This window comes from Salvia splendens, chromosome 6 (genome assembly GCF_004379255.2).
Source record: "Salvia splendens isolate huo1 chromosome 6, SspV2, whole genome shotgun sequence".
Classification (NCBI taxonomy): domain Eukaryota; kingdom Viridiplantae; phylum Streptophyta; class Magnoliopsida; order Lamiales; family Lamiaceae; genus Salvia; species Salvia splendens.
The window spans coordinates 6,778,397-6,797,830 of NC_056037.1; the positions used below are offsets into that span (position 1 = coordinate 6,778,397).

A 19,434-nucleotide genomic window follows, 5' to 3' on the forward strand; every position below is an offset into this window, starting at 1 on the left:
ATCAATATCTATCAATTTTGCCTATATATATATCCCACGTTCACATCAGTTTTTTTTCCGCTTTCTTTCAAAACCCTAGAAACAATCACAAATCCAATTTTAGAAGAGAAGAGAGAGAAGAGGGCTACTTTGATGATAAGGGAAATTACGTTGAATACATGAATAAGCACATTAAGGATGCATGGCTTGATGGCTTGGATTTGTGTGAAAATTATGTTGGAAAAGAGGTCTACGCCCATGAGTAATGATGAGAAACCTCATGACCTATCAACCGAAGAGCTTGCAGTAATTAATCGGAGGATTGCAGATGCTCTTGAGCCGATGGAGATAGGAAGCTTGGGCGAACAGCAGCAGCGAAAAGCGGACAGCAGCTGCGTGGACGACGGCGACGGCGGAGTTGTGACAGAGGAGAGACCGAGGCGACCCCAGCTGCGGCGACAGGCTATCGGCAACAGCCACTGCGAGTCATGGTGGCACTGCAGTGCGGGAGAGAAGGGGAACGGAGGTGCTGGCGGAGTTTCGCGAGCAGGCAGAGGAACGATGGAGCTTGGCCACGACGGCATCGTCGCTGGACCATGGTGATTATCGCGGCTGGAGAAGCGGCGAATAAGGAACAGACGTCGGAGACTGAGAGAGAGACGGAGAAGGGAGAAGAGACCGATTTTGAGGAATTGAAAGAGGGAGAAAAGATTAGAAACTTCAATCCCATTCTGGAATCTCAAATATGGTGAGAAAAGATGATGCTTTGCCCCTTTTATTTTTTTTGTTATTTTAATGATTTGGCCAAATGAATTAATTTAAAGTTTTGGGCCTATGGTTTTAACAAAGGAGATTGGATTGGAGTTAATTTGAGTCCGGGTCAAACTAATTAAATGGAAGATTTGGGCCGGGGCATATTAAATCAATGGGTGACTTCACGCACGCTTCCTGAGAACGGAACGGAAAGACAAAGTTGACGATTAAGAGAACGAGGTGGGCTTTCTTTTTAAATAAGGGCAATGCCCAAAGTATATTTTTATGTGAAAATGATATGAATATTTGTCATGCCGTGTTTTGTTTTATTCTATGGAACCTATCTGATGTGGCTTTTGCCATCAATGGATAATCGAATTCTGGTCTGTCTAGGGAGTGAGTCCCTATTCAGGCTAGTGTACACCTATGGAGATCGTGAGCCGTCTTTTGGGTCGGCCAGTCTAGTGACTTGGAATGTGGCCACGTTCCTTGTCATCAATGGATCAGATATGGTAGACATCTATGGGAAAATGACTGATCAGTCGAGTTTTACGATGGAAATTATTTTAGTGTCTTGGGCAATTTCTAAAGTTAAAACCCCAAGGTCACTCAATGGTGGCATGATAAATACTTTTTATAAAATGTTTTCGGCATGAGTCCACTGAGTGCATCAAGTACTCAGCCCTGCATTTCTTTTTAAAAATTTGCAGGTTGAGCGTGACGGGTGCGGTGGGTGTTGAGCAAGACCGTTGAAGAAATTTAAGTGTGTAGAATGTGTCATGTCTTCACACGTGGCATATTCCTTCTCTCAAATGCTTCCGCTAAGTAGTTGTCTTTCTTTTGAGTTCTTGTATCGTTGAGATAGTATTCATTTTTGAGTTGTTGATTGTTGAGATACTCTGATTTTATTCGAGCTATTCCCATTTGTTTCGGGCTATGGTTGAGTTGTGTTGATTTCCCCTTTCTTCCCCGCTTCTTTAACCCTCCCCTAGTCGCGATCAACCGTGTTTTCTACCCTTTGAAAATGCGGGCGTGACACAAAGAGTCATTAGGGTTCATGATTGTTGGGCTTATAGACTAATTATAATTGTAGCCCAACTATAATTATTTAATCCATATTAATCTAATCTAGCCCATATCCTTTCATCACATACCCTCTTAGAGAGACATGTTGAAAGGAGATGGATAATAATAGCATATTTGATTCTTTGTTTAGGTTATTAGAATTGTCTTTTTGCTTAGTTTGTTAGTTGATTTCACTAAGGTTTGTTAGTATATAAGTATTGTCTTTAATTCATTGCACAATGTATCTCAGTTAATCGTAGTCATAGACTCATAGCAATATCTCATCTCAAGCTCTCTTATTCCTCAAGCAATGAGTTCTCCTTTTTTTTCTTTTTAAATTTGATAGTAAAAGTGATTTCACTCGATTATTAATCTAAACACTAGCAATTAAACACTTAAACATTTGACTAGGTCACATTTTAACTACTCCTATATTGTTTCGAAATGAGTACTATCTACTATTAACCCAATTAAAGTTGTATTATGTGGTTATGCCATTTTGAGTATTCTAAATAGGTCAACGAATTGGGCTCTAAGGGCATTAGCAATGGGGCGCCCTAAGGCGCGCCCTAAGGCGCGCCCTATGGCGCGCCACGTCAGCAGTTTTATCCTCCTACCTCCTCACCTGCAGTGGGGCGCCCTAAGACGCGCCCTAAGGCGCGCCCTATGGCGCGCCACATCATCATTTTTTTAATATTTATTACAAAACTCATACGAATTTAACAAAATTAATACATTAAAATACGAATTTCAAAAACTTCATTTCATTGAATAAAAATTAATACATTACAATGCGAATTAAAAAAACGCGAACTCAACAACGGCGGTTGCGAGCCCACACTTCTTCGATCATGTCGTTCATGAGCTGCGCATGATCCTGTTGGTTGCGCATTGAGGCCTGTCTAGATAGAACCTCGTTGAAGCCTAACGGTAACCCTCTATCGGGTGGCTCGGTCGACGCGCCGGCCAAACTAGATGCACGATCATCTTCATTCCAATCGGTGATGCTTCCGCCTTCATTCTCGACTATCATGTTGTGCATGATTATGCACGCATATATGACATCGGCGATGACATCCTTGAACCAGAAACGAGCCGGCCCTTTCACAATTGCCCACCGTGATTGGAGCACGCCGAATGTCCGCTCGACATCCTTCCTCGCCGACTCCTGCTTTTGCGCAAATAAAACCCTCTTCTCACCAATTGGGCAGCTAACCGTCTTCACAAAAACAGGCCACCGTGGATAGATGCCATCGGCCAAGTAGTACCCCATATGGTATTGGCGTCTGTTGGCAGTGAACTCGATGGCCGGGCCGTTGCCATTACATTGATCGGTGAAGAGGGTGGACGAGTTGAGGACGTTAATGTCGTTGTTCGACCCGGCTACGCCGAAGTAAGCATGCCAGATCCATAGCCGATGGTCAGCGACGGCTTCGAGGACCATCGTCGGGTGGCTGCCCTTGTATCCACTTGTGAACTGGCCTCTCCACGCCGTCGGACAATTCTTCCACTGCCAGTGCATACAGTCGATGCTCCCGAGCATCCCAGGAAACCCGTGCGCCGTCTCGTGCATCTGCATCAGACCCTGGCAATCAGTGGCAGTCGGCTTGCGCAAATATGTGTCGCCATAAGCCTCTACTATCCCCCGGCAAAAGCGCTTCAGACAATCGCGGCCTGTAGAATCCCCGCAGTGGAGGTACTCGTCGAAAAGGTCCGCCGTGGTGCCATAGGCCAACTGACGGAGTGCAACCGTGCACTTTTGCAATGGTGTAAGGCCGGGTTTGCCGATGCCGTCCTCCCGAAACGTGAAGAATTCATCACGTGAAGACAATGTCCGAACAATGCTGAGAAACAGGTACCGCGACATTCTAAATCGGCGCCGAAAAACAGCCGGGCCCCATCGCGGTTGATCGGCAAAGTAGTCTTCAACCAGACGTGTGTGAGCTTCCGCGTGGTCGCGTCGGATATACGACCTATGTCGAATAGGTCTATGGACTTGCTCAGAGGCCGCTGCCGCTGCCGCCTGGCGCTGCATCAACGCATAGCAATGCGTCATCGCCGTTTCAACGACTGCATTTAATGCTATATCTATGCTATTACTGGACTCATCAGAGGAACTAGAACTATTGGTGTCGTCGCCGGGATTCATATTGGTTGGATTTGTGAGAGAGAATATGTAGAGGTATGCACAAATGAATGACAAACGCTCTTTAAATAGAAAACCAAACCGCGTGCCATCGTCCGCGACCTATCGTCCGTGTACGCCACAATGGGGAGGACGATGGCGCGGACGATGCCTATCGTCCGCGGCCATCGTCCGTGTACGCCACAATGGGGAGGACGATGGCGCGGACGATAGGCATCGGGCGCGCCATCCTCCGCGCCCTTAGTATCGGCCGCGACGATCGTCCGCGACCTATCGTCCGTATCCGCAATGGGCGCGGACGATCGATGGCGCGGACGATGCGCGCCATCGGGCGTGCCATCGTCCGCCCATTGCGGATGGCCTAATGCGTTTGTATATCATGGCCCATATATATTTTTAAAATAGTTTCATAAGAAAAGTTTATGTAATTCGTATTTTATTGAATGTGATAAATACAGTTTTGGTCATTAAATGAACATTTATTGCATTTTGACTTTCATGCAAATATTAACGGGAAGATAATAAGTTAAAAACAATTTACCTTTATAATAAACATAAAAGATATTGCATATACCCACTTTAAATGGCTCAAAACTTTTGGGCATGTACATTAAATCTAAAATTGTCATGAAAATAAAAAATTAATTTTCTTTGTGGCTACAGCCTATAAATCTAAAATTGTCATGAAAATAAAAAATTAATTTTCTTGAGACTACAATTTAGTAAACTTTTTAAGGCGCACTAAAAAGATAATCTAAAATATTTCAAAAGGAAGAATTTATATAATAGTTTTGTACCATATTCTGTCTTTATCTTATCATACACTACAAAAAAAGACGGTTTACCGAGCACCAATAGCGAGCACAGTTAATTATGCTCGGAAAATCCCGACCACCTTCAATTGTGCTCGGCAACATACCGAGCACAATTGAAGGTAGTCGGCAATATCATAAACCAAGGCGTTAACCTACGAGCCATACGAGCACGGTCAACTTGCTCGGCGTAGGCAATTCAAGTCAGGGAAGTGTTGTGCTCGAAGATTCCCGACCACCCGAAATATGCTCACATAATAAATGTATAAATATTCAATGTATGGCCATGCGAATGTTGAATAAATATTTTTCAGAATATGCGAGTACCTTTTACATGCTCGAATAATTCCGACCACCCTAAATGTGCTCGCCAAAATAAAAGACTTGTATAAATATTCAATGCATGGCATGCGAATTGACTGAATTGTGGTTAAATATATTAGCGAGTACTTGATACGTGCTCGGATGATTCCGACCACGCGTAATGTGCTCGGCATTCAAAAATAAAATATATTCATGCAACATTCCATCAATTATATATGCAGCGTTTTTTTATATAGATATTGCAAGCAATACATGTGTGCTTGGATTTTCCGACCACTGGACCTGTGCTCGGCAATCCCAAAAAAATATATTCATAAAATATACCATAAAATATATATGCAGTGTTATTGATTTATTTTTATAGATGTAGCAAGCACTATATAGTTGCTCGGAAAATAAAAGACTTGTATAAATATTCAATGTATGCATTTTACGAAATACCGAGTACCTGATATATGCTCGAAGAATTCCGACCACACGTAATGTGCTCGCCATTCCCAAAAAAAATTTATTCATGCAATATTCCAACAATATAAATGTAGCGTTTTATTTTTATAGATATTGCGAGCAATATACGTGTGCTTGGAATATTACGAGCACCGGAGCTGTGCTCGGTATTCCAAAAGCATATAGTTTTATTTTTATAAATGTAGCGAGCACTATATATGTGCTTGGAATATTACGACCACCCTACATGTGCTCGGCATTCCAAAAAAATATATTTGCAATATTCCAACAATTATGTAATCATAAAATATATATGCAGTGTAGTCGGTTTATTTATATGGATCAGTCGAGCACTTTATATGTGCTTGGAGTATTCCAACCACCCGACCTATGCTCGGCATTCCAAAAATAATATTATCCTCCAATGTACTAAATAAATTAATTTCCAATAATCTACCATGGAATATATGCGTTTTTGTGCTCAAAATTGCCAAGAATAATTACACTAGTTTTTTAGGAGTACATAAAATATAATTAATTATTCAACAATAACAAGAATTTAAGACATGTAAATATTTTAAAACCATAGTTCCGAGAACCATACATGTGCTTGGCAAATGCCGAGCACCATATATGTGCTCGAAAATTATAAAAAAAATAGTAATTAATAATTATTCAACACAAACAATAACTTAAAACATATGAATATTTTTTATTAGTACATATCAATATTTTTAAGCAACATCTCAAAAAAAATTCACATATAAAAATTTGCGGATCATTCACCATGAATATTAGTAAAACTTATTTTGAACATATAATATCAATATTATTAAGCAATAGTTCCAAGCACCATACATGTGCAGATGTGCTCGGAAAAAGCTGACACCATACCAGTGCTCGGCATTCCAAAAATATATATTTGCAATGTTCCAACAATTATACTACTCCATCATAAAATATATATGCAGTGTATTTGTTTTATTTTGTATGGATTATTAAAAAAAATATTCATCCCACAATTTTTGGGTAGGCATTCGAAAAAATATATATTCATCCAATATTCCAACAATTATGTATCATACAATATATTTTATTTTTAAGGATCAGTCGAGCACTTTACTAGGAATAAGCCGAGCACTTTACTTGTGCTAGGAATATGCCGAGCACCATACCAGTGCTCGCCGTTCCAAAAAAAAATATATTTGCAATATTCCAACAATTATACTATCTCATAAAATATATTTGTATGGATTATTAAAAAAAATGTTCATCCCACAATTGTTGGGTAGGCATTCGAAAAAAATATATTCATCCGATACTCCAATAATTATGTATCATACAATATATTTTATTTTTATGGATCAGCCGAGCACTTTACTTGTGCTAGGAATAAGCCGAACACTTTACTTGTGCTAGGAATAGACCGATCACTTTACTTGTGCTAGGAATATGCCGACCACCATACCAGTGCTCGCCGTTCCAAAAAAATATATTGCAATATTCCAACAATTATACTATCTCATAAAATATATATGCAGTGTATTTGTTTTATTTTGTATGGATTATTAAAAAAATATTCATCCAACAATTTTTGGGTAGGCATTCAAAAAAATATATATTCATCCAATATTCCAACAATTATGTATCATACAATATATTTTATTTTTATAGATCAGCCGAGCACTTTAACTGTGCTAGGAATAAGCCGACCACCTTACCTGTGCTCGGCATTCCAAAAAAAATGTATTTGCAATATTTCAACAATTATACTATCTCATAAAATATACATGCAATGTATTTGTTTTCTTTTGTATGGATTATTAAAAAAAATATTCATCCCACAATATTTGGGTAGGCATTCGAATAATCATCCAATATTGCAACAGTTATGTATCATACAATATATTTTATTTTTATGGATCAGCCGAGCACTTTAAAAAAAAATATACCCTGTGCTAGGAATAAGCCGACCACCTTACCCGTGATCGGCATTCCAAAAAAAATATTCATGCAAGCCACATATATTCCGATATTTTTAAATCTATTGCATCGACATATTTCATTTTACTTTTATTGATTCAAGCTAGCACCTTATATGTGCTCGGGAATCCAAAAAAAAATAATACTCACTGGAGTATTGTTAGGATTCGCACACACAAGGCTTTCACACACTCAATAAGATCACACACATACTCACTGTTGTATGAGATCACACAATGCAGAAAACACACACACACACTCTGAGTATTGAAGATGATAAACTTGGAGAGAAAACTGGAAAACTCTTTATTGATTAAACTCTTCTCTAAACTACATACACGGTGAGCTATTTAAAGCTCTATAATCAAGTAGCAACTGCTACTAACTAACTACAAGAAGAATCAAGAAAGCAAGAAGAATAACCGCTACATCTCAGCTAACTAACTGCTGCTCCAACGGCTAGTTCGGCTAGGTTGCTTCTACCTTCTCGGTTCAAGACCGAACTCCTTCCTCGGTTCAAGACCGAACTCCTTCCTCGGCTTACAACCGAACTCCTTCTCGGCTTACAACCGAACTCTTCCTTCTCGGCTCGGCTTACAACCGAACTCTTCCTTCTCGGCTCATTCCAGCTCAACGCCGAGCTTCCTTACCGAGCTTCCTTACCGAGCTTCCTTACCGCTGAGCTTACCGACTTCTGCCTTCTTCTTCTCGGCTAGTTCCAGGCTAGTTCCAGCTCGGTAAGCCGAGCTTACCGAACTCCTTTCTAGCCGAGCTTCTTCCAACTGAAATGAGCACTCTATTATTACAATTCTCCACCTGAGGGCTCATCTCAGTTCTTGCACAAACATTGATCAATTTCTTGCAACTGATCAGCTTCCTCTCCTTTCCATCTGTATTCAGCTTGGATTTGTCCACCAAAATCCATGTTTTGTTCTTGAGTAAAGACTCTATTTCCTCATTCATGGCTTCAATCCATCTTTCTCTATCTTTACTCTGCATAGCTTCTTTATATGTGAGTGGATCTGCACCATCAATACCTTCAGCTGCACACAGAGCATAATACACAACATCAGAGAACTTTGTTGGTGGCCTTGTTTCTCTTCTAACTCTGTCCCTTGCAAGCTGATAGTCTCTGATAGAGTCTGATATAGACTCACCAGCCTGGTTGCCCTGAGTTGGAGCCTCTTCTTTATCTGAATCAGACTCACTCCCTGAGTCAATAACTCCACCTGCTCCTAGGTCAACCCCCACAGGCTCCACCTTGAAGAAATCACCCTCATCTTCACTGGAGTCCAGCTTATCTTTCAGGTATGGCATCTGATCCTCCAAGAACACCACATCCCTACTCACCAAGACCTTCTGCTTACCGGGCTCAATACACCAGAGCCTATACCCCTTAACACCCCTCTGATACCCCAGCAAGATACATTTCAGAGCCCTAGCTTCAAGCTTACTTTGCCTAGCATGAGCATAGGCCACACACCCAAACACCTTGTATTTTGAGTAGTCACTATGAGCTCCATACCACATGTAATCAGGAGTTTCAGATTTCAGGGCAGTAGATGAGCATTTATTGATGAGATAGGCTGCTGTATACACAGCCTCACCCCAGAATCTGCTGCTCAAACCAGACCCAAGAAGTAGGCACCTCACCCTCTCTAGGATTGTCCTATTCATCCTTTCCACAACACCATTTTGCTGAGGATTACCAGGAACAGTCCGGTGCCTCTTCATACCCTTCTCTTTACAAAACAGATCAAACTCAGCAGACAAGAACTCTAGGCCATTGTCTGTCCTTAAGCATTTAACACTTCTACCCTTCTCTAGCTCAACCTCCTTACACCATATCTTGAACTTTGTGAGTGTTTCAGATTTTTCTTTAAGAATATATACCCACAACTTTCTTGTATAGTCATCAATGATAGCTAGATAATACTTTCCTCCACCAATTGAACACACCGGTGAAGGCCCCCAAAGATCACTATGTATGTAGTCTAAAGGGGCTGTAGAAGAGTGAATACCTGTAGGATAGGGTGCCTTCTTAGCCTTTCCAAGTATACATTGCTCACAGGGGTCCATCTTGTTGAAATCTCCAGAGATCAGACCCTTCTTGATGAGTTCTTTCAAGCTTCCTTCGGCTGGGTGGCCCAATCTCTTGTGCCATAGCATTATGGAATCATCTGACACTGCATTGCTTTCTCCATCAACAGCCTTAGCCTTCAGATAATAGAGAATATGCTCTCTGTCAGCCTCCATCATCACTGCATCTCCAGATTTCACAAACAATTTTCCTTGACTCATCAATATGGTGAACCCTTTCTGTTCCAGCATTCCCAATGAGATGAGGTTCCTCTTTACTTCTGGAATATACCTCACCCCAGTTAGGATCTTTATAGAGCCATCTTGTAGGCTTAGCTTTACCTTCCCTATTCCTTTGATCTGACAAATGTGATTATTACCAAGAACAACCGTACCCGATGCTTCTTGAAGATCATGAAACCAGCTTCTATTTGGGCACATATGGAAGCTGCACCCCGAGTCCATTATCCACCTATGACTGACCCCACTATCACTGATATTCATGAGTTGAGCCGGGGGATCAGCACTCTCCACACAATCAGATTGATTGTGTCCCTCAGAGGCCATCTTTCTCTTCCATGCATGACAATCTTTCTTCAAATGTCCAGGTTTCTTGCACCAATAGCAAGCTCTGGTTTCCTTCTGAGCATCAGAACTTGAGGGTTTAGGGCCCTCAAACTTCTTCTTGAAGTTCTGCTTCTTGAACTTCTTCACATTCAAGGCCTCTGCAGCTTGAACATTGGAGCTTGCAGAGCCTCTGTTGGCTGTCTTCTGGAGTTCTTTGGCCATCAAGGCTGAATAGACTTCTGCATAGGTGATAGGTTTATCTCTTCCATAGATAATTGCATCACTTAGCTGGTCATACGAGCTAGGCAAGGCATTCAATGTGAGAATGGCCTTATCCTCATCTGAGATCTTGACATCAACAGATCCCAGGTCATCAATGATCTTGTTGAACTCCTCTAGCTGCTCAATGATGGACCTATCTCCAGAAAAACTATAGGCATACAGCCTCTTCTTGAGATACAGCCGGTTAGCCAAGGATTTGGCCAAGTAAACTTCATCTAACTTGTCCAAGATCTCCACCGCAGTCTTGGCTTCTTGAACTTCCCTCAAGACCTTATCTCCAAGGCACAGAATCACTGCAGAATGTGCCTTGAGCTGCATTTCCTCCATCTTTGCCTGAGCTTTTTCATCAAGCACTGGAGCCTTTCCTTTCTCCTCTGGTTTTGCAAGAACTGCCGCCCAGCCTTGTTGAATTAAAACCGCCTTCATCTTCATCTTCCACAGGCCATAATCATTCTTGCCTGTGAACTTTTCTGCATCAAGCCTTGCTGCCATCTCTGAAACCGTTTGATCCTCTGCAAATCAGCTTCAATATCCCTTTCCCACAGACGGCGCCACTTGTTAGGATTCGCACACACAAGGCTTTCACACACTCAATAAGATCACACACACACTCACTGTTGTATGAGATCACACAATGCAGAAAACACACACACTCACACTTTGAGTATTGAAGATGATAAACTTGGAGAGAAAACTGGAAAACTCTTTATTGATTAAACTCTCCTCTAAACTACATACACGGTGAGCTATTTAAAGCTCTATAATCAAGTAGCAACTGCTACTAACTAACTACAAGAAGAATCAAGAAAGCAAGAAGAATAACCGCTACATCTCAGCTAACTAACTGCTGCTCCAACGGCTAGTTCGGCTAGGTTGCTTCTACCTTCTCGGTTCAAGACCGAACTCCTTCCTCGGTTCAAGACCGAACTCCTTCCTCGGCTTACAACCGAACTCCTTCTCGGCTTACAACCGAACTCTTCCTTCTCGGCTCGGCTTACAACCGAACTCTTCCTTCTCGGCTCATTCCAGCTCAACGCCGAGCTTCCTTACCGAGCTTCCTTACCGCTGAGCTTACCGACTTCTGCCTTCTTCTTCTCGGCTAGTTCCAGGCTAGTTCCAGCTCGGTAAGCCGAGCTTACCGAACTCCTTTCTAGCCGAGCTTCTTCCAACTGAAATGAGCACTCCATTATTACAAGTATTTTATATATTACTCAGCAATGATAATGTCGTTGTCTTAAATTCTAAGCAGTTTTTAGCGAACACATCCTAAATTGGCTGACATACTTCCCTGATGGTTGGGCGAATTTTTGATGGTAGTAAATGCAGGTAATGAATATAGATCACGACACAAGGAATTACGTGGTTCGATTTACTGAGGTAAATCTACGTCCACGGGAAGAAAAGAGGGCAGAGTTGTATTGCTTGATCTGTTTTCTACGGCTTACAATACAGACTTGCTATTTGATATTTGATCTCTAGAGAACTTAACCCCAGTCTATCTGATCTAAGTTCTATTTATACATTGAACTAAGATCGTGGCTTGCATCACCACTAATGATGGTTGTGGATGTCGTGGAGGTCATGGAGATCCTGCATGGGTCCACTACCTCTTTGTTTGGTCCGCTTATCCCGCATGAGATCCTGCATGATTTGACACCACTAAATAGATCGTGTAGTGGTCATGAGATCCTGTATGGGTCCACTATCTCCCAGTTCGGTCGAATACTGAGACCGAACTGCTGAACTATTGCCGAGCAGCTTTTGCCGATCTGAGAGTAGAGCTTGATTGGTCGGCTTTTACCGAGCTGTAGGCTGGGGCCGAACTCTTTGGTAATGCCGAACTGATTGGTCGGCTTTTACCGAGCTGTAGGCTGGGGCCGAACTCTTTGGTAATGCCGAACTGATACTCTTCCTTGGGCTTTGGGCTGATGGGCCGTCACTGCTATTGGGCTTGTTTAGTACGTACCCCATCACTTTGGTTCTCTGGTTCCCACAGACGGCGCCAGTGATGGTTTGGCGAATTTTTGATGGTGATGAATGCTGGAAAATACAGATCACGACACAGAGATTTACGTGGTTCGATTTACTGAGGTAAATCTACGTCCACGGGAAGAAAAGAGGGCAGAGTTGTATTGCTTGATCTGTTTTCTACGGCTTACAATACAGACTTGCTATTTGATATTTGATCTCTAGAGAACTTAACCCCAGTCTATCTGATCTAAGTTCTATTTATACATTGAACTAAGATCGTGGCTTGCATCACCACTAATGATGGTTGTGGATGTCGTGGAGGTCATGGAGATCCTGCATGGGTCCACTACCTCTTTGTTTGGTCCGCTTATCCCGCATGAGATCCTGCATGATTTGACACCACTAAATAGATCGTGTAGTGGTCATGAGATCCTGCATGGGTCCACTATCTCCCAGTTCGGTCGAATACTGAGACCGAACTGCTGAACTATTGCCGAGCAGCTTTTGCCGATCTGAGAGTAGAGCTTGATTGGTCGGCTTTTACCGAGCTGTAGGCTGGGGCCGAACTCTTTGGTAATGCCGAACTGATTGGTCGGCTTTTACCGAGCTGTAGGCTGGGGCCGAACTCTTTGGTAATGCCGAACTGATACTCTTCCTTGGGCTTTGGGCTGATGGGCCGTCACTGCTATTGGGCTTGTTTAGTACGTACCCCATCACTACCCCCCCCGAAAAGCGAAGTGAATCACTTCGGCGAAGCGAGTCACTTCGGCATTCTGGATAAAGGTACGGGGGAGGCTGACGTCAGGGGACGTGCCTTGCGCGTGACTGCATTAAATGCGACAGTAAAATCCGGCCGTTGAATCCTGAAAAGGTGGGATTCGAAACGGTGCGATGATTTTGAAATCTTCTCCGAATCTGATAAATACGTCCTTTCTTCATCATTTGAATACTTTTGCTATTGCTTCTTCTGCATCCTCTCTCTTTTGCGTAAAAATTTCCTTCCGCTTTCAAGAGTTTCTTCAGAATTTCTTCAAACTTTCAAAGAGTAAGAACTATGTCTTCTTCTTCTTCTGAGTCAGGTAGCGGTAGGAAAGGGGATAAGGGGTCTTCTAGCCGGAAAGAATCCGGGAGAAGACCGTAGAGTATTTTCACAGCATCTTGAGTAAGGATACTGTGATATCCATATACGAAAAATATCTTCTTCCCAGGGGGAAGGCGGTGGTTCCCGACGACGATCATAGGGCTAACGAGCCGCCGGAGGGTTATGCCACCGTTTACGAAGCCGGCTTGGAATGCGGGCTTCGTTTCCCTCTTCCCCCTGCCTTTGTAGAGCTGCTAGATTTTTTTCAACTCCCTTTAGGTCAGGTGACTCCGAACTCTTGGAGGCACTTATCGGCCTTTGCTGCCGAACTGCGTAGGCTAGATAAGGATCTGTCTCTGAGGGCAATCCTTAATTTTTTCCAGTTTAAAAGGAAGGGATCTTGGTTTTACTTGATCCCTTTACAGCCTTTTAGGGCCTTCTGCAAAACCAAATGGCCGAAATGACAAAACCGCTTCTTTTTTTATAATAGGACAGCGGCTCCGGGCTTTCCCTGGAGAGGGCCGAAGTCCGTGATTCCTCATCCTCGGTTAGAACCGTTGGCCGAGCTCGAGGGCGAGCTCAATAAGATTCCTATGATTAGGAAACAGTACTCGGAAACTGAGCTCGTCAAGGGCGACCTCGTGTTCAATATCTCGTCTTCGGACGAAGAAACTGAGGGTGAGGATTTCTTTTTTATGCTTTACTGCTTTTAGCGGCGAAAACTAACCTTGTTTCCTTGCTTTTCGGCAGTGAACATGCTAAATAAGCTCAGTCGCCAATCCTCTGAGTCCAAGGAGCCGGAGAGGCCGAAAACCACCAGCTCGGCGTCTGATGCCGAGAAGAATCCGAAGAGGCAAAAGACCTCTTCGGATCCAAAGAAGCCGGAGTCGACTTCGGCAAGTAGGAAGGGGAAGACCCAGAAGCCCCCAAGAGCGCCGGAGAAAGACGTGGTCTTGGCGCCTCCTTCGGAACATATCTGTGAGCCCTTTTTATGGCCCACGGACTTCGCCGAGGTGAACTTTCTTCTTGATTTTCTGGCCTTGCTTTTTTTTTCTGTATTTTTTGTAGCCCCTCTGTTGACTTTTTGCTTTTTCCATTTTCAGAGGAACGATATGCTCTCCAAGCTCGTCGCCGTCGAACTCTCCAAAGCGTCCAACGACTATGCTGAGATGCAGAGGAAGTTGGCGGCTGCTTGTCATCGGGCCGAGCAGGCTGAGGCAAACTTTGAGAAAGCCAGAGCTGCTAGGATTTCGGCCCAAGATGAAGCTCAGTTTGCCAAAAACCAGCTCGTCATCCAGCGAGAGCAGACGAAACGGAGGGATGCTGCCGCCGTGGTTGCCCAAGGAGAGGTTCTCCGTGCTTTCGCGGAGAAACTCTTTCTGAGCAACCAATTTTTAGCGAACACATCCTAAATTGGCTGACATACTTCCCCAATATCTAGGGCATCACCACTTTCCTAATCAGAGTTCTTGAAGCTTTTAGTTAGTTGTTGTTTATATCTTTGATTATAAGAAAGAGTTAACTGTGTCTAATTCTACCTTTTTCTGGTCGAATTGAGATCAAATATGCATATTAGAATGAAGAGGTGTATGATTGTGGCTCCAAGCAAGAAAGTTCTTGAGATTGAGTACCTTTTTCTGGTCGAATTGTGTCTAATTGTGCCTGTTATAATTGTGTTCGCTGAATCCAAACCTCACCTTTTCGGCCTTTCGAAAATACCGAGCACCAATTGGTGCTTGCCATATTCCGACCACATGTAGGTGCTCGCCAACCTGGTCGAAAAACAACTTGTGCTCGGTGTATTCATATCTCCAAAATACCGAGCACCCATTGGTGCTTGCCATATTCCGACCACATGTAAGTGCTCGCCACTGCCGCGTGGTAACCGTATTTAGTTGACCAAATCGCCGAGCACCAACAAGCACTCGGGGGAAAATGCCGACGAAGCATATACCGACCACCTAAAGTGGTAGGAATGTGCTCGGGAAAGGGTGATATGCCGAGCATTTTCCCCTTTATGCCGACCACTTTGGTGCTCGGTAAACACCTCCTTTTTTTGTAGTGATATACCATAGTCTATTTAGACTAATCAAAGACGTAGAAAGCATACATGATACAACAAATTGAAGACCTAAACAAAGTGTTGACGTGGCGCGTTGTAGCGTCACGACTGTTGTTTGGGTCGCAAATATTCAACGGAGATTAGTCGTTAATTTGGTTCCAACTTTGATTTTGACTAATTTAGTGTTAATTGTTGATCGTAACGCCTATGCCTATCAGCCTAGGCTTCCATTTCTATCTTTGATTGCCTCTTCAATTTCATCTTCGTGCACCAAAGAATCAAACAGTTTCTCAAAAATCCACAATTTCTTCAGCTTTTCTCACGGTTAGTGTTTCCATTTTGTCGATTTAGTGGAAGTCCCATCAATGTATCTTTTGTTTTTGCCTGCTAAATTTTTTATTTTTGTTATTGATTAGTAGTCAAGAATTGATTTTTATGATGCTTCTTGGGTTGGTTATTTCAGTTAGTTTGGTCTCAAATTTTTTGAAAAACGTTTAGTATTATTTTTTTTCAAGGTTTATTTGCATGATCATGCTGTTGGTATGAAATTTTTGTGTGTTTTTTGTTTTTAAAATCTAATTTGGTTATGAAGTCTCTCCTTGTAAGTTTGTCTAATTTTCTGTAAAAATGCTTAAATCTATCATGGTGAATTCTTGAGTTACAAACTCCTTTATGATTCAATGGTTATTTCTTTAAATTTTGAATTCGTGGTTATTAGAAGAAATGTTTTCCGTGGCTTGGATTGATTTGTTAAGGGTTTCTGCACAAAATTATTGATAATTTGACAGTTTTATATAAGCAAAAATTAGACGGCCTGAATCCTTTGATCTTATAATGGCATTTCGCCTACGTCTCTATCTCTGAAGTTTTTTGATGTGTTATATAGAGTAGTAGTTGTTCATTTCTTGAAAATGATAGTAGAAGAATTGTTGGAGTAAATGAGAAACACTATGTTTTTAGTTAAAAACACGAATCTAGTTGCGAAATACTAGTATGTTTTCTGTGTTAAAAACACTATGCTTTTCTTGAATTAAGTGACAAATAATACTATGTTTTTATATTGAAAACCAGAATCTAGTTACTAGTACTACTTTTTTTGTATACAGTAGTTGTGCTTTGCTTGAAATGTTACAAGAAAAAATCTGAAAAAAATAGAAATACAATGTTTTTATTGGATAAAACAGAATGTTCCCTTGTTGCCAGCAACCTATGTGTCTTATTGCATAACAAATAGGAGTAATCAACATCAAAACATTTTACCTTATCATTAGGTATGAATCTTGTCACAAAACATGATTCTTTTAGCTCGCCTCTAAATTCAAGTTTTGAGTGCATTTCAGGACTCGTTCGTTGAAGAAACCAATGGCAACACATCAGGAGAGCCTGATATAGAGATGGGCCTTCGATTTACTAGGAGTAGCTCGGATGTGTCCTTGGAATCTTTCAACAAGCAGGTGTGACAGAAAGTGGCCATGCATACGTTCGTTTCCCTGTCTTAATACTCGTAACTTTTCATCTTTATTGTTGTTGGCAGATACAAGAGGTTGAGAAGCAGGTGGACAAGCTCTCTGTTTTGCTACAGAACCTCAAGGTATGAGTACTGGATTTCATTTTAGACGACGTTTGCAAGGAACAATGTGTTATGTGTTTGTCTTAAACAACTGTTGTAGGTGATGTAGTTTCATTTGCAGACAACAGTAGCAAGGGAAATGTATTTTGTGTTATCTTAAACTACTACTATTAGCCTATTATATCAAAAACAAAAATGATCTATTGTTAAGATAAGTATAGAAAAAATTAGTCATATTTGTTTTCATTTTATTACAAACCATGATACCATCCTTTTGTCAGGAAGCCAATGAGGAGTCAAAATCGGTTACCAAAGCATCTTCGATGAAAGGTGCAGTAGCTCTCTCCTTTTCATAACAGAATTGGGAAAAAAGATGTTTTTTTTTTCATTCTAGTTTACTATTGTAGCACATTGTATTCGATCCAGCTATCAGGAAGCGGATGGAGAAAGACGTTGGTGAAGTGGGAAAGATAGCACGCGGTATAAAAGTGAAAATCGAGGCACTAAACAAAGATGTATTACTCAGATCATTTTTACAACTCAATCTCTTTATCTCCTTTGGTTTATGCATATCTTTAACATAGTTACATGAACTGATTCCTCCGAATTATTCTCAGAACATAGCTAATCGACAGAAGCCTGGTTGCGGAAAGGGGACGGCCATTGATAGGTCAAGAACGAACATGACAAAGTGCGTGTACAAGTGTAAACATCTACTGCTTTTTCCTTCCTTCTTTATGTTTGGTACGAGTAGCTTAACAATGACTCGTTCCCTGCAGTTCCTTAACGAAGAAATTTAGAGACCTCGTGACGGAGTTTCAGGTCTGTCTGCGGCCCCATTGACGGATGATTCCTAATTTCTGCTTCAAGAATTCATTGGGCTTTTGAGATATTATATTTGTTTGAACAGACTTTGAGACAGAGGATTGAAGAGGAATATCGCGAGGTTGTTGAGAGACGAGTAATAACAGGTCAGATAAAAAGTGCACATTTTTAAGGGACGAAGGGAGTATTTCTTTCAATAGTTGTTTCGTTTCATTTTTAATATAACCCTCGCTGTGGACGTTCAGTTACTGGTAGTCGACCAGATGAAGAGGTAAGCCTTCCTTATAATGCATCACCCGAAATCTGCACCGTGTCCACGATATTCACTTTGGACCTCCATGACTAAACAGACCATCAATAATCTCATTGAAACCGGAAACAGTGAACAGATATTCCAGCAAGCGATGCAAGAATCTGGACGCGGACAGGTACTTTTTAAATTACTCCTAATTTACAACCATGAAGCTCCATTGTCGTAAAATCCGGGATTGCTTGACAGTATCTTATAGTATGTCACGAAATGTAGGTGATGAACACTTTGGAGGAGATTCAGGAGCACTTTGGAGGAGATTCAGGAGAGGCACGACGCTGTAAAGGAGATTGAGAAGAAGCTCCTCGACCTTCATCAGGTACATAATATCGCGATCCATTGGACCACGTTCCAAGATTCTTGACACCCCTTGATCTCTCTCTGCAGATCTACCTCGATATGACTGTGCTAGTCGAAGCTCAAGGAGACATTTTGGACAACATCGAGAGTCAGGTTTGTTTTCTCAAACTTGCAACGATGTCAAATTGGGTGGGTATAAAAGATTAAAACAGGATATATTTGTGTTGACGAGGCTCTCGTTTAGGTGAGGAACGCAGTCGACCACGTCCAGTCGGGGACGACTGCGCTTCAGAATGCGAGAAGACTGCAGAAGAGCTCGAGAAAATGCATGTGCTTTGCCATTATACTTCTCTTAGTAATCGTAGCTATTATAGTGCTCAGCGTGATCCAACCATGGAAAAATTGACACTTACTCTTTGCATATAGCTTTTTGTTTGCATGTTTGTGAGCCTTGAAAGAGTTCCATATATTTTATAGGTGTCATACCTCAAATACATTGATACGAATGTGTATAAATAAGTGGTAAATGTCGTCACAAATATTTTTTTTTCAGATGAACATTCGAAAATAAAAGTATTTTTTCAATGTTTGTATTCTTCATAGTAGTATAAGGCTTGTTCAATTTAAGACTACTCGCACAAATGTTGAGCATTAATGCTTTTGAACACTACTCAGTCACAATGCTTTATCAAAATGTCGAACATTCACATTATTCATACTTTTTTCGTTTTTTTATTCTCTAATTACTATAGTTTCAATTAAATTGATTTATGAATAAACAAAAATACTTTAAATGTTTATTAAAACAACATACATAAACGAAATCAACGAAAAAATATATGGCTAAAAAGGGAAAGTGTTGTTGAATGTTCAGTAGC

At 41.5% G+C, this 19,434-nt stretch overlaps 1 protein-coding gene across 1 annotated transcript; it reads left to right on the forward strand.

Moving 5' to 3' along the window:
• The first annotated feature begins 237 nt into the window (after nucleotides 1–237).
• LOC121808691 (syntaxin-132-like) lies at nucleotides 238–19,083 on the forward strand. Its single transcript, XM_042209283.1, has 14 exons — nucleotides 238–505; nucleotides 15,838–15,875; nucleotides 16,892–17,005; nucleotides 17,086–17,142; nucleotides 17,403–17,451; nucleotides 17,548–17,636; nucleotides 17,739–17,812; nucleotides 17,901–17,943; nucleotides 18,032–18,092; nucleotides 18,192–18,217; nucleotides 18,297–18,374; nucleotides 18,473–18,575; nucleotides 18,644–18,709; nucleotides 18,801–19,083. Exons 1-12 carry the CDS (start codon nucleotides 238–240, stop codon nucleotides 18,548–18,550), a joined length of 975 nt encoding a protein of 324 aa, XP_042065217.1. The 3' UTR covers nucleotides 18,551–18,575; nucleotides 18,644–18,709; nucleotides 18,801–19,083.
• The last annotated feature ends 351 nt before the right edge of the window (nucleotides 19,084–19,434 follow it).

What these genes read in the sequence shown, in the direction of transcription:
- LOC121808691 (XM_042209283.1), top strand. Translation starts at nt 238, where the DNA reads ATGAGTAATGATGAGAAACCTCATGACCTATCAACCGAAGAGCTTGCA. An exon ending in TCGAGGCACTAAACAAAGAT is followed by an intron (nt 17,637 to 17,738) that starts GTATTACTCAGA and finishes AATTATTCTCAG; the next exon opens with AACATAGCTAATCGACAGAA. An exon ending in TGAGAGACGAGTAATAACAG is followed by an intron (nt 18,093 to 18,191) that starts GTCAGATAAAAA and finishes GTGGACGTTCAG; the next exon opens with TTACTGGTAGTCGACCAGAT.